The 14,424-nt window shown below is 42.6% G+C and overlaps 2 protein-coding genes across 2 annotated transcripts; one reads left to right on the top strand and one right to left on the bottom strand.

Moving 5' to 3' along the window:
- Positions 1-2,528: 2,528 nt before the first annotated feature.
- LOC308440049 (histone H2A.V-like) lies at positions 2,529-3,002 on the top strand (the record flags this gene model as incomplete). The annotated part of the gene is made up of 1 exon (XM_080941983.1): positions 2,529-3,002. Exon 1 carries the CDS (start codon positions 2,616-2,618, stop codon positions 3,000-3,002), a length of 387 nt encoding a protein of 128 aa, XP_080798109.1. The 5' UTR covers positions 2,529-2,615.
- Positions 3,003-11,113: 8,111 nt separating this feature from the next.
- On the bottom strand, positions 11,114-11,835 carry LOC308439928 (barrier-to-autointegration factor). Its single transcript, XM_080941876.1, has one exon. It carries the CDS (start codon positions 11,750-11,752, stop codon positions 11,483-11,485), a length of 270 nt encoding a protein of 89 aa, XP_080798002.1. The 5' UTR covers positions 11,753-11,835; the 3' UTR covers positions 11,114-11,482.
- Positions 11,836-14,424: the final 2,589 nt, after the last annotated feature.

Raw genomic sequence — 14,424 nt, 5'->3', positions numbered from 1 at the left:
TGCAGGTTTCCTCTCGGCTTTGTGTTCCAGAACCCTTGAGATTTTATGAATACTAGAGGGTTGTGCATCTACAGATAAGCAGCCCCTACATTAGTCTGACCTTCATTCATAAGAAAACATTGAAACAGGACAATTTATAAAGAAAGGAGGTTAATTTAGCTCACAGTGAAAGAGGCTCCAGTGCCCACCTATGACTATGCCTTCTTTCTGAAGCACTTAGTATATCACACGAAGGGACAGGGACTGTGCCTATGAGTCCCCTGAGCTAGTCCTGTCTTCTTTTTCTTATAGAGCCATCAGAATCCAAATTTTTAAACAATCAAATATGAAACTCCAGAAGAAAAAAATTTTTACATTAGGGAAAAATAAATGCTCAGGCCCTACTTCTGTGCCACATTCTGTCATTGATTGACAGGTGCCAAGAAAAAGATTAGTTTTGCTGGAATGATGTGCTTGGGTTTCATGAAGAAGGGTAGCTTAATGGCACTCAGTGGAACTGTATGGCAAGTTCTGTGTGTGTGTATGTGTGTGTGTGTGTGTGTACAACTTTAAGGACTTGCTTCTTTACTTCCGTGGGTTCCAGGGATAGAACTCAGTATCCAGAAATACATGGCAAGAATGTCTACCCACTGAGTATCTCACTGGTCCCCAAATGCCAAGTTCAGTTTAAAAGGAGATGAAGTGGTGTGTACCTGTGACGAGCCTCTAGTGTGAGAAGGTGCACAAAGTTCCTGTACCTAGAAGCAAAAGCACTGGAAATAAAGCCTGCTGCTTGAAAGTGGATAAAGAAGCAATTAGAAAGCTAGAGCTTCCCAAGTGCTTATCACCAGAAGAAGATAACTGCAAACTGTGGGTGGGGGAGGGATGAAAGTATGATCCATTCGCTTTCATCTGTGGTTTGTTTGTTTGTTTGTTTTATGAAATCAAACAAGCAAGAGTTTACAATAATGTTCCTTCCAATAGAGAGAAGTCTCAAATACAGATTGCCTTCATTTTTCCTTTTGTAAAACTACAGTGCATAATTGAAAAGACCTGGTTCTTTACAGAAAAACCCGCCAGCAATTGGTATTTGTTTTAAGTGTTAATCGTCGGTGTTGGTGTTGTTTATATCCACTGTTGCTCCAGGATAGGATGCGTGGGCTTGTGCTCCCTAACTCTGCATTTGGAAGAATCATGTTTGTAGTTTGGAACTGGCCATGGAGAAGAACTTACTGCAGAGATCATCAAAGGTGGCCTTTTGGGCCTATTTCCTTCTGGAGAGCTGGCTGTAAAACATTACCCTGCATAATGTGTCACTGAGAAGTGAATATGGATTGGGTCCTTTACACAGATGCATGGATTGAAGTCCTAACCCCCTCTACCTCAGAATCTGACTCTATGTGGAATAAGACCCCTTGAAAAGGTACTTAAATTCAAATGATGTCCTCAGGGCAGCTCCTAATAGAGTTTGGATGAGCTGCTGTCCTTTTGAGAGTTGTAGTGGCTATTCCTGGTTGTCAACTTGACTCTATCTGGAATGATCCACAATCCAGAATTGGGAGGATCACCTTTGATCCAGATCTTGAGGCTGGGAGATACAGATCTTCTGACCTGGATCTTGGCAGGGAGATCTTGAGGCATAGCGGCTATGAATCCCAGGAGACTAAGGCAAGGAGATCTCTGAGTTCAAGGTCATCTGGGACAAAGCAAGTCCCAGATCCAGGTGTGATGGTACACACCTTTAATCTGGGTCACACCTTCTGCTGAAGACATATATAAGGACATTGGAAGAAGGGATTCTTCTCTGCCTGCCTGCCTGTCTTGTAGGACTGAGCAACTGCTGGATCCTTGAGCTTCCATTCACAGCTGCTGCTGACCATTGTTGGGGAGTTGGACCACAGACTGTAAGTCATCAACAAACTCCCTTACTATATAGAGACTACCCATAAGTTCTGTGACTCTAGAGAACCCTGACTAATACAAGAGTTGAGCCCTGGACACTAATGTAGAGGAAAGGCTTCAGGATAACCCAGGGCAATGGCCATCTAGTGCCAAGGACAAAGCCTAAACTGAGCCCTACTCTAGTGACATCTTGATGTTAGACTTCTAGATTCTAGAGAGAGGGATACTTTCCAGCTTTCTAATCAGTCAATCTGTGCTACTCTGTCAGGGCAGCCATAGTAGATGTTTATCGTTGGTGTCCCCCGGTGGCCAAATTGCTCCAGAAGTTATCAAAGAAAGGCATTTGATCTATTGAGAGTCTACACCACCACCACCCAACCTAGTTTCATATTGTTAAGACTTACTGTCAGGTACTCTTGGGTGCAAAGCAAAACTTACGTATACCTTTAAGACCAGCTTCCCTAAGAAATAAACAAGATGGTAGAACATTTTCGGCACCTGATGTGGCTTCATTGCTACCTTAGAAGAGCAAGACAGTAAGTTTAAGGTATGTTGACGACAGCTTTCTATGACTTTCTTAGTGGAGTGACATTCCAAATTTCCTTTTGTTTAGGACTTTAAAAAATATTTACGGCAGTTTTGCGGTACGACGGAGGAGTGGGCTCCGCGATCTCGCTGAGCGTCCCCTTGGCCTCGTCATTTCGTCGCTTGTCCGAGCTTCAGCACAGTCTGAGATGGCTGGCGGTGAGGCTGGAAAGGACTCCGGAAAGGCCAAGGCAAAGGCGGTTTCCCGCTCGCAGAGAGCTGGCTTGCAGTTCCCTGTGGGCCGTATTCATCGACACCTGAAATCTACGACAACGAGCCACCGACGTGTGAGCGCGACCGCTGCTGTGTACAGCGCAGCCATCCTGGAGTACCTCACCGCAGAGGTACTCGAGTTGGCAGGAAATGCATCAAAAGACTTGAAGGTAAAGCGTATTACCCCTCGCCACTTGCAACTTGCTGTACGCGGAGATGAAGAACTGGATTCTCTGATCAAGGCTACCATTGCCGGCGGTGGCGTCATCCCACACATCCACAAATCGCTGATCAGGAAGAAAGGACAACAGAGGACTGCCTAAGGATGCCTGGATTCCTTATTATCTCAGGACTCTGAATAGTCTTAACAGCTGTCCAGTGCTGGTGATTCCAGTGGACTGTATCTCTGAGAAAAACACAATTTTGCCTTTTTGTAATTCTATTTGAGCAAGTCAGAGGCTTAATTAGCCTTCCAACCAACCAACTTTCTGCATTCGAATCTTAACCGTATTTAAGTGTTACTGTGGCTTCAAAGAAGCTATTGATTCTGAAGTAGTGGGTTTTGATTGAGTTGACTGTTTTAAAAAAAAAACTGTTTCGATTTTAATTGTGATGCAGAAGTTATAGTAACAAATATTTGGTTTTGTACAGACATTATTTCTACTCTAGTGGATAAGCTCAAAAAAGATCATGTGCCAAACTTAAATATATATATATGAGTGTGTGTGTGTGTAGATTGTCCTGAAGCTGTTTGTATTTTAATGTTAATTCCACTTCCCCAAGAAGGGCTGCCTAGTCATGACTCCAACTGAACCTTCCCATTTTAATTAGTAAAACAAAGGAAAACCAGTGAGTGAGTGGGGCGAGGGAGGTGGAGAGAGGGGAGGTCTAAGAGGTTAGAGATCATGGCAACGTGGAGTTTCCCAAGGACACCCAGGTGGGGCTGGTGTTTAAAAGCTATGAACATTAAGGATTTTATAGGTCTAATATCTCATATAGAAGGGCAGTTTGTATCTTTTCTGTTTGATGCAATCTTGTTGTGTAGAGGGTTTGTGAATTGGGAATTAAACACATAAACCTAAGCTATCGGGCTGTAGAGTTATGTTTGTGTGGGATTTTGTGGTAGAGAAACACCCCAGGACAGAGGTGGAGAACAGGCGGTAGAAAATAGCCAGGGAAGGGAATTGTGCGGACAGGCTTGGGCACGGAGGGTGACAGACTGGGAGCCAGAGGTGCGTGTGGCTCTGAACTAAAACCGGGCCTGAGGAGTGAGACCTCAGGGCTGATAAAGAGATAAGCATTTTATTTCTTAATATTTACTGCAACATTATATATACACATTATATATATATATATATATATATATAATGTCTCAAGTTCTCTCTGGTGACAAGGCTTTCCCTTACCTGTCCAACTATGGCAGAGATAAAGCTCTGAGTTCACAAGTCAGCAAGGCTATGCCAAGGAGAAGCTATTTGCTGACTTGGCGCTCCTTGTTGTCTTTGGCCTGGGAAACAGATTTCATTTGTTCCCATTGTTACAATAATCTCTGGCCAGGAACACGGGTGACCTCAACCATGTCTTGCCTATCTGGGGTGAATAAGGAACGTGTAGGGTTCCTTTGAAAGCTCTGACACTGACAGTCTGATTTTTTTAAAAGTCTGAATTGTGGTATATGACTCAAGCAGAAATCTGGTACATGGTGGGCATTAGTAGTTGACCCTTGTGGATGTGTTAAAACCAGCCTCTAAAGCAATGATCTTATTATATGTGAATTTCAATTTAACTTTTAAAAGTTAAATGAATGAATGAATTAATCAAGCAGTTGAATTTTTGGAAGGAAGTGAATTTACGTTGGAATTTTAAAATTCTCTTTCTGGTAGACTAAAGCAACTACAATAACCGTAACAAAAGCACTTTTAAAAAAGAAAAAAACAGGCACACAGGTGTATATGCAGATAGTGATGAACTTAGAAATATCTGCCCCTCCCACTCCAAAAATGTGTTTGGCATTATTTAAATTATACTATTCTGAATAATATAAAGTGATTCCCACTCTGAAGTTGTAAAGTAAGGAATGTGAAAACCAGAAGGAGGAAAAGAGATACGTTTGCTGATTTGTGGCGCTTAGGGAAGTAATGAATTTCCGAAGCCTCAGCTCTCTTTTTTTCCCAGCAGCCTCCTGGGTGCAGCTCTCAGGATGTCCATTTGCCCTTCTCTATGAATGGGACATGAAGGCTTCATCTGTGCTGTCTGTGCAGCCGAGGAAGAAAGAACCAAGGCAAGGCTGAGATAACTAGTGGTTTCCCATTGTACTTTACGATCTTTGTATTTTCCCTGCATTTCAGACTCCTGCATCCTTTACCCAGCCCTGCCCACGACTTTATAGCAAGTCACTGTAGTCCCTTAACTGACGCCATACACGAATTCTGAAACCCCTGACTCCGCCCTCACTTTTTTCTAAGGTCTGAATGAGATTTTTCCAGACACTATTTTGAGCTTTCCACTTGAATTTTCTGCACATTAGATTTACTGTGTTTAAAAATAAACTCATTACCTTCTCTCAAAACCCCATATAGTTTCCACCTCTTTTAAAAACAGCTGTGTGCCAGACGCATAAAGGGGATTCCTCTGGGCATTGTCAGTCACCCTGTGTCTAATCAGCTGATCCTCTCTGAGGCAGGATCTCACTATGTAGTCCTGGCCCTTCTAGAACCCAGTAAGTGACCAGGCTGGCCTCAAACTCAGAGATCCTCCTGCTTCTGCCCCCCAAGTACTGGGACTAAAGGCCTTTATCAACCTTCCTGGCTCTAACGCCTCCAGGATGTAATCAGAATGTTTCTCAGCTGTGTTGTTCAAGTTTCTTACAGTCTTTTCTTTCTTCCTCTTCTTTTTCTAATAGTTAATCCCTATGAGGAGACAGAATATTTTGTTGCTGTTGGTCCTAAAAAACAGACAGTTCTTAAAGAGATTTGCTTAGATATGTTTAAAAAACAGGAAAGGCTGCTTTGTAAGGTTGCTTTGTGGGTTTTGGTTTCAAAGATATTCTGGGTAGTAAGGACAGAAGAGCTGGTAGAAACTCCTGCCCTGCTGGTTGAGAGACATCTGTTTAACTCTCTCGACTGTAAGGAATAGGGTGCTAACCACAATGTTTACCCATACCCACCTGGCTGACCTAGTTTGCCAAAGAAGAACTTTAACAGAGAAACTGCTTTCCGGTCCATCTCTTCCCCTAGTGATCTATCTGCTGTCTCTATTGCTTTCCCCCCTCAGCAATGGCTGGGGTCAGGGGATAAAAAGCTGCCTTCTTTGCTTAAACAACTGAAAATCAGTATGTAAAGCTGCAGTACAAACTTGGTATGGCTAATAGGATATTTCACAACTTACTCTGCAGCTTTAATTCCTCTTCGCAGCCTTCCTATCCCAGGCTTGAGGTTTATTGCACAAAAGCCAGAGGGAGAATGACTGCACAAAAGAAGCTATGGCAAAGAGGACAGTGATTATCTTAGAGACTTGGCGCTGACTTTCTTGACCCCTGTAGGAAGATAATTGTCTTGCAAACCGGAAGACTGAAAAGGTTTCACCCTCGGCTTTCTGCTTGTATTTAACATATCAAAAGCTAGGGCTGAGCTTTCACACCAACACCCAGCTCACACGAATTCACAAGAGTCACTCCACACTCTAAGCAAATTATAGCTGAAACTTAAGTTTCACACACAAGAATACTTTCATTATTTCAAAGGTATTTTGGACGTATTTTTATCATTTGTTTTAAATATACTATTGGTGGTATGTTGTGGTGTGTGTTTTGCTTTGTTTAAAGCTTTGAGCTTTTCAAAAGGCAGAATTCAATGAAGTAAAAGAAAAGAAGTTAATTCTGCTGCTGGAGGGAAATGGGGAGGGAGAGGGTGGGGCTCCGAGAGAATATCAGGGGGAGAATTGATCAGAGGGTGAGATATCTTACACCGAAGAATAGAATTGTATGTTGATATTAGAAAAAGCTGAAAACGGAAGTGACTGAATTAGGAGGAAAATGTCACCAAGGCACTGTGTGACAGATAGGAATGGATTGGTCACAGTATGTTTGTATTGTGATGAATCATAAGCACAAAGTAGCCACGGTGTGAGACCAAAGTGGCTGGAACGGTCAGCAGTAAACTGATGGTCTAAGCCACGAAATGCTTCCTCCTGACCATGCTATAAGAACAGGAGACACAAACGACGGTCACGAGAACCAGTGCTGGAGCCATCTGGAGGCCAGGTGTTATCTCGGAAAGACTGCAGCAATGGCTCCTGGGCGTGGGACTGAAGGCTGCAGCGATGTTGTTTGAGGAAGATGCATAAATACAAAACAGTCACTGCAGGGCTGCTGTGGAAATGTACTGCATCGCCAGAAAGCACTCCAGTACCCTCCTTACATCCGAACCGACTACCAAGGTTGTGTTTGCAGATGATAGAAGTTCATCCTTTTGTCTCATCCGAACCTAGACGGCAGCAAATACATCAGGCTGAGACTTTCCTAGGCTGCGTTACACTTTTATTTTCCGTTCTTTGCTTCTCCAAGTGGGAGATAGTCACAAAATAGAAGAGAGGGCAGATGGAGACACATCACTGTCACTGTACTTTGAGTACATGAGTAACCGTGTGGTCTGCCTCCTGTGTTTCTCCAGCTCTCTCAGCAGGCCTTCCCTAACCACACAACACACTCATTCACTTTCACTTTAGTGGGTCACAAACCAGCATGTGTGAGACAATAGTAAAATGAAGCCTCACATGTCTATTACCAGTAAGATTTTCCATTCCCGTTAAACTATCTGGCCACCACTTTTCTGGTTTGTTTTAGAGTAATTTTAAAGAAAATCCCATTTGTTAGGCACCACCTTTCATTCTGGGGATTTGGTTTGTTTGTTTATTTACTTTGTGTCTACCTTTTATTACTAAAATTGGAGTTCAACAACAGCAGAATTTTTTTTTTCTTACCATCTAATCATAGCAACAGCATCTTTAAAAGGTCCTGGCATGGACCTAGCTGGAGAGATGGCTTAGCAGTTAAGAGCACTTGCTGGTCTTTCAGAGGACCATTCTCCAATGACTCACAAGGATCTGTAACTGCTGTTACAGGGATTCCAACATCTTCCTCTGTCCTCTAGGCGCTCAGACGACTTCCATACATACATGCAGGCAAACACTCAAACATATAAGATAGATCTTTTAAAGTGTCCTGACACCTAATATATGACTGATAAATTTATTGAGCACGTAAATGTAGAATAAAAAGGGTGACATTTTTAGTCTCTTGCTAATTAGTCACTTGCACATCCAAGGAAACCACAAACAGCACAAACAGGCAACTTAGAGAACTGTCGAAGCCACGTATTTGGTGGAGTTAGCTCTGAAATACGCGAAGAATTTCTGCAATTAATGGCAAAAGAACATGCAACCCCTTCTTCCTCTGGAAAATGCCCACCAGTGGTACTGCTGCCTGGGTTTTAGCAAAGACCTACAAGGAATGATTGCTGCAGTGATTAGGGATAGGAGTTGCTTACAGTACTCATATAGGCAAATCCAAAGACAGAAAGTGGACTCTTGTCTTTGGTGGTGTTGGGATTCTGTAAACCCCACACCTCAGTTACCTGGCAATAGCCAAATATGCTCTTCCCCAGTGACCTGACACTATAAAAGGGGCTGCTTGTCCCCTCCTCTCTCTCTTGCTTCTTTTGTGCTCTTGCAGCCTTGTTCTTGCTCTTTGTCCCTTGTTTCCCTTCCCTTCCCCCCCTTTCTCCATGTGCTCAGGGCCGGCCTCTACTCCTCTGCTCTTCTATTCCCCCCCCTCTCTCTCTTTCTGCCTCTACTGCCCTCTTAACTCCCCCATGACCTGAATGAACTCTATTCTGTACTATACCATCGTGCGGCTGGTCCCTTAGGAAGAAAGGATTCCCAACATGGATCCCCTAGAGGCATCTCCCTCGCCTCCAGGCCTTACCACACCTCCATGGGCCATATCCCCACCACCACCACCCAACACTCTCTCTTCATCTTTTTCCTAACATTGGTGCTGAAACCCGGGACGTCATCTTTTAACAACAGGTGGAGATTTGCTCTTCTCCCTGCCCATTTAGGAGTTTTGCTTCCTGGAAGCAAACCTCAGAACGAGGTTTAAAAGATGGTGTAGAAGCAGACAAGCCAACCAATGGACCTAGATCAAGGCATCTATTGTCTTTGGAGATTTCGGTCATGCTAGTCTGGGTACGACTTAGTACTTACTCTAAGAGGTAGCTATAGTCATCAGAGCAGCCACCATCTTGGCTAAGTTCTACACAGGGCCCGCATAGAGGAGTCAATGGGGAAACAGGATTATTGAAGCCCTATAGCATCCCATGCAAGGTGACAGGCTGTTGATATACCTCATCCCAACTCCAGAGGGACAACTATCTCTTACTCCTATGTCCCAAAAGCTACTGCTATTGGTGGATACCTGCTATGCTTCAGCCATGTGGGGGCTCTTCAGAGAAACGTAAAGGTTAGAATTACTCTAAGACCCCACAATATCACTTCTGGATATTTATCCAGAAGACTGGGAACAATCTAAGTGTCCCTCTGTTCACTTTGGTAGCATTCAAAATAACCAAGACAGGAAAAGTGATGTCTAATTGAGTGGCAGACAAAATAAAGAGTCAAAGAAAGATTTGACAGATTTAAGGGGAAGTGCAGAGAGGAAAAAAAAAAGACGAGTGCTGTTTTACAAGGAGGGCTTACAGAGACAGGTTGAAGCGAAAATGAGGTAGACACAGGTGAAGACAGAGAATGAGAAAAAACCAGATTTGAACAGATTGCCAAAATTAATTTGAAGCCAATCAGAGCAAAAAGTCAAAGGCCAAGAGAAGCCAGTTTGAATCAGTCAGCTTGGAGAGGAGTTTGAGCCTGAACAACTGAGTTGAATCAGCCAGCCAGAGTTCAGAAAGAACTAGAAAGGGTGAACTTATTCAGCAGTAAGTCTCAGAGGTTGAAAGCATTCAAGTCCTAGATAAGATTGTACAGAGGTTAGATGCTTCCAGGACTAGGTCTAGGACAGCACTCAGAGGTAGCATGAGCCTAAGACAACAATCAAAACAGGAGAATAAAGGCAAAATTTACAGACCTGCTTCTGGTTGGTTATGGTGAAACATCCCTTGTGGCAAATAGTAGAACAGTAGTGAGAATCCTGGAGGAGGGAGAGATCTTACAGCAAGACAGGGAGTCAGGAAGCAAGGAGAGGAGACTCTTGATTTTTTTTTTTAAGCAATGTTTTATGTCAAAAGAATTCTTTTTTTTTAACAACTTTATTTTACAGAACAAAGATAAATGTACAGATTTCAAGCATTTTTTGCGTAAAATTATACAATACATTTTGTCAGTACTTTTTTTCAGATTTTAAAATAATTTTTACATAAAACTATATGAATATATTTTTTAGTCAGTACTTGATCTTTTTAAAGGTTTGACAGTTTGCATCGAAAACCCAATAGTTACAATGAGCACAAAGTACATACAAAACAAAATGTAACATGGAAATAGTCAAAGTTTTCTTGTTGTGTAAAGATTTTTTTGTTTTGTTTTGTTTTCTTTATTTCTTGGACTTCATACAGTCTGTGAGTTGTTTCTGGGGCAGTGCAAGCCTCTGGGGTTAGCATCCCAATATCAGTGACTGCATATTATGTCTGTTCTTTTGTGACTGGGTTATCTCACTCAGGATGATATTCTCTAGATGCAGCCATTTTCTTAAGAATTTGGTCAAGTCATTGTTTCTGGTGGCTGAGTAGTATTCCATTGTGTAAATGTACCACAATTTTTGTATCCATTCATCTTCTGAAGGGCATCTGGGTTCCTTCCAGCTTCTGGCTATTATGAATAGAGCTGCTATGAACATTGTGGTGCATATATCTTTGTTGTGTACTAAGGTGTCTCTGGGGTATGTGCCCAGAAGTGGAATAGCTGGGTCTACAGGTAGTATTATGTCCAATTTTCTGAGGTATCGCCAGACTGATTTCCAGAGTGGTTGTATTAGTTTGCAACCCCACCAACAGTGGAGAAGTGTTCCTCTTTCTCGGCAACCTCGCCAGCATCTGTTGTCATCTGAGTTTTGGATCTTGGCCAATCTGACTGGTGTGAGGTGGAATCTCAGGGTTGTTTTGATTTGGATTTCCCTGGTGGCTAAGGATGTCGAGCACTTCCTTAGATGTGTCTCAGCCATTCGATATTCCTCAAATGAGAACATTTTGTTTAGCTCTGTACCCCATTTTTTAATAGGGTTATTTGATTCTCTGGTGTCTAGCTTTTTGAGTTCTTTGTATATCTTAGATATTAGGCCTCTATCTGATGTAGAGTAGGTAAAGATCTTTTCCCATTCTGTTGGTTGCCGTTTTGTTTTCTTTTTTTTTTTTTTTTTTTTTTTTTTTTGAAGGCCACCGACTTTATTAATTTAAAAATCTTTTATAAGACAGTGACTGTTTTTGCCAAAAAAGGAGCCAAAGGGCATCCAACAGATAGTGAAGGAGAAGGGGACCAGGAATCCATTGAGGAAAGCTGGTAACTGTTGCCATGGAACTGCAGGGAGAGGTGGAAGGGGAAGACATGCAAGGTCAAGAATTCCAGAAAAGTTGAAATGCTGAGGGGAGAGAACTCCCAAAAGACCCTGGAGTACACAGGAGGTGAGGGTGACAACAGTAATCCTTTCCTTCATGGAGGACAGGGAGGAGCCCCGCCCTGCTGCAGACTCTGGAGACTCTGTGCTGTGGCTGGGGGGCTGAGGGGTCCCCAGAGAACATTACAAGAAGGCATCACACCATTCTCGAAGGCACCCAAAGCAGTCCCGGGACTGCTTGGCATTGGCACCACATGTGTCTTTTAGCCATTCTCGAAAAAGGTCTTCATCTTTCTTTAGCACCAGAAACTGGCCAAGGACCACATAAGCCTTGTCAAAGCCCCTTTCTTCCAGCTTCTTGCCCAGGACTTCACCAATCCCGGCCAGGCTCCCCACTGGCTTTTCCCCCATGGGCTCAGCCACGAAGTCTCGGTGCTTTTGGGACGTTGTCATCTTGATCAGACTTAACCCGCAGCTCTGGCTCTGGTAACGGCTTCTCGCGCCACTCGGCCGCTCCCGCCGATACCTCAAGCTACTAGAACGTTCTTCGACTTCCCGCCGTTTTGTTTTCTTGACAATGTCCTTAGCCTTACAAAAACTTTGCAATCTCATTAAGTCCCATTTGTTAATCTTTGACCTTAGAGCTTGAGCCATTAGTGTTTTGTTCAGAAAATTTTCTCCTGTGCCTATGTGTTCTAAGGTTTTCCCTACTTTCTCATCTAATAGTTTCAGTGTATCTGGTTTAATGTGAAGATCTTTGATCCACTTACACTTGAGCTTTGTACAAGGAGATAAGAAAGGGTCTACTTTCATTCTTTTGCATGCTGAGTGCCAGTTGGACCAGCACCATTTGTTGAATAGGCTCTCCTTTTTCCATTGAATGTTTACAGCTCCTTTGTCAAAAATCAGGTGACCATATACATGAGGGCTCACTTCTGGATCTTCTATTCTATTCCATTGATCCACATGCCTATTTCTGTACCAGTACCATGCAGTTTTCAGCACAATTGCCTTGTAATATAGCTTGAGGTCAGGGATAGTGATTCCCGCAGATGTTTTCTTGTTGTTGAGGATGGATTTCGATATTCTAGGTCTTTTGTTGTTCCATATGAAATTGCACATTGATCTTTCCAATTCCATGAAGAACTGGGTTGGAATTTTGATGGGGATTGCATTGAATCTGTAGATTGCTATTGGTAGGATGGCCGTTTTTAAGATGTTGATCTTTCCAATCCATGAGCATGGGAGATCTTTCCATTTTCTGAGATCCTCCTCAATTTCCATCTTTAGAGGTTTGAAGTTCTTGTCATACAGGTCCTTCACTTGCTTAGTTAGAGTCACACCAAGGTATTTCATAGTTTTTGTGACGATTGTGAAGGGTACCTTTTCTCTAATTTCTTTCTCCACATGTTTGTCCTTTGAGTATAGGAAGGCTACTGATTTGTTTGAGTTAATTTTGTATCCAGCCACTTTGCTGAACTTGTTTGTTAGCTGTAGGAGTTCTCTGGTGGAATTTTTGGGGTCACTTAAGTACACTATCATGTCATCGGCAAAGAGTGATGTTTTTATCTCTTCCTTTCCAATTTGTATCCCCTTGATCTCCTTTTGCTGTCTAATTGCTCCAGCCAGGACTTCCAGTACTATGTTGAATAGGTAGGGGGAGAGTGGGCAGCCTTGTCGAGTCCCTGATTTTAGTGGGATTGCTTCAAGTTTCCCACCATTAAGTTTGATGTTGGCTGTTGGTTTGCTGTATATTGCTGTCAAAAGAATTCTTATAGCTGGAGTAGCTCCCAAGTAAGGTCTCCTCCAGTATGTTAAGAGCGATATAAAATACACAGAAGGCTCTGTCACACAGGATGGCGTATGAAGCACCTGGGAAAGAGATGCTTTCTACACTTTGTAATTACTCGACCTAGGAGGAATGTGAAGCTATCCCAGAGGGTTGTAAGGAATTTCATTGAGTGAACTAAACATTGAGCATCTCTCTATCTTACCCCTGTTCATTTGTGCTTCCTTTTCCTTCTCTATATCAAGCTGATGCCTTGTCCTATGTTGAGGACGCACAGCTTCAGTGGACAGTAAAAGCAGTTCTGGTACACTGGAATGTCACAACTCAGCCTCTGATCCAAAAGTTGTCATTGAATGTCAGCTATTCCTTAGATCTCACAGAAAGAGACAGGACTCAGACTGTCAGGAGAGACCTAATTCAGATATGCTACTTTTTGTCTCAAATCTATACCTTTAAGTTATCTAATACACTCATAAAGCACAATGGTGGCAATATATCCTCACCCACGTCCTTTCTGTGTTTGGCTTCTCCCTATATGTGATTCTGAATTCTTGGAAATTCCTCTTCTCTTAGTTAGCGTTTTATTGCTGTGAACAGGCACTATGATTAATGCAAGTTTTATAAAGGACAACATTTAATTGGGGCAGGTTTACAGTTCAGAGGTTCAGTCCATTATCATCAAGGCAGGGAGCATGGCAGCATACAGGCAGGCATGGTGCAGGAGGAGCTGAGAGTTCTACATCTTCATCTGAAGGAAGCCAGGAACAGACTGGGCATCCTCAGGCAGCTAGCTTGGAGGAGGGTCTCCAAGCCCATCCCCACAGTGACACACTTTCTCCTACGAGGCCACACTTTCTGATATTGCCACTACCTTGGCTGAGCATATGCAAACATTCACACCTCTCTTATCATCTTGCTTCTTTGAGCAAAGAATTTTTTCATCACCATTAGGAAGAACACATTTAATGAAGATTAACAAATTTTGCCAATATGGATGATATTAAAATGATTTCTGTCCATTGAAGATATAGTTAAAAGAGCAGAAAGTAATGTATCAGAAAAGTCATTTAAAAATGAAGCACACTTTCAAGAAGCCTTATAAGTTAGCCATGGTAGGCCATAACAGAAACATTGACAAGACTAAGGAGAGACCTCATAAAACATCGATTGGTCAATCCACATATGGAAGTCAATAGCATTAGTCAACAAGGAAAGCTAAAACTATAAGGGGTTAACATTACTCAGCAATTAAAAAGGTTAAGTGGGTCGGTAAGTATTGACTAGAGGAGCACATGAATCTCTGAGTTAGAGGCCACCCTGGTCTATATACAGTGAG

The sequence above is a fragment of the Micromys minutus genome, assembly GCF_963924665.1.
Source record: "Micromys minutus genome assembly, chromosome: 30".
In the NCBI taxonomy this organism is placed as follows: Eukaryota; Metazoa; Chordata; class Mammalia; order Rodentia; family Muridae; genus Micromys; species Micromys minutus.
The sequence above is the reverse complement of the archived record's forward strand: the minus strand, read 5'-3'. Positions and strand labels throughout refer to the sequence as shown.

Bases quoted from the DNA above. Each gene is read 5' to 3' on its own strand.
- LOC308439928 (XM_080941876.1), bottom strand. From the start codon at position 11,752: ATGACAACGTCCCAAAAGCACCGAGACTTCGTGGCTGAGCCCATGGGG.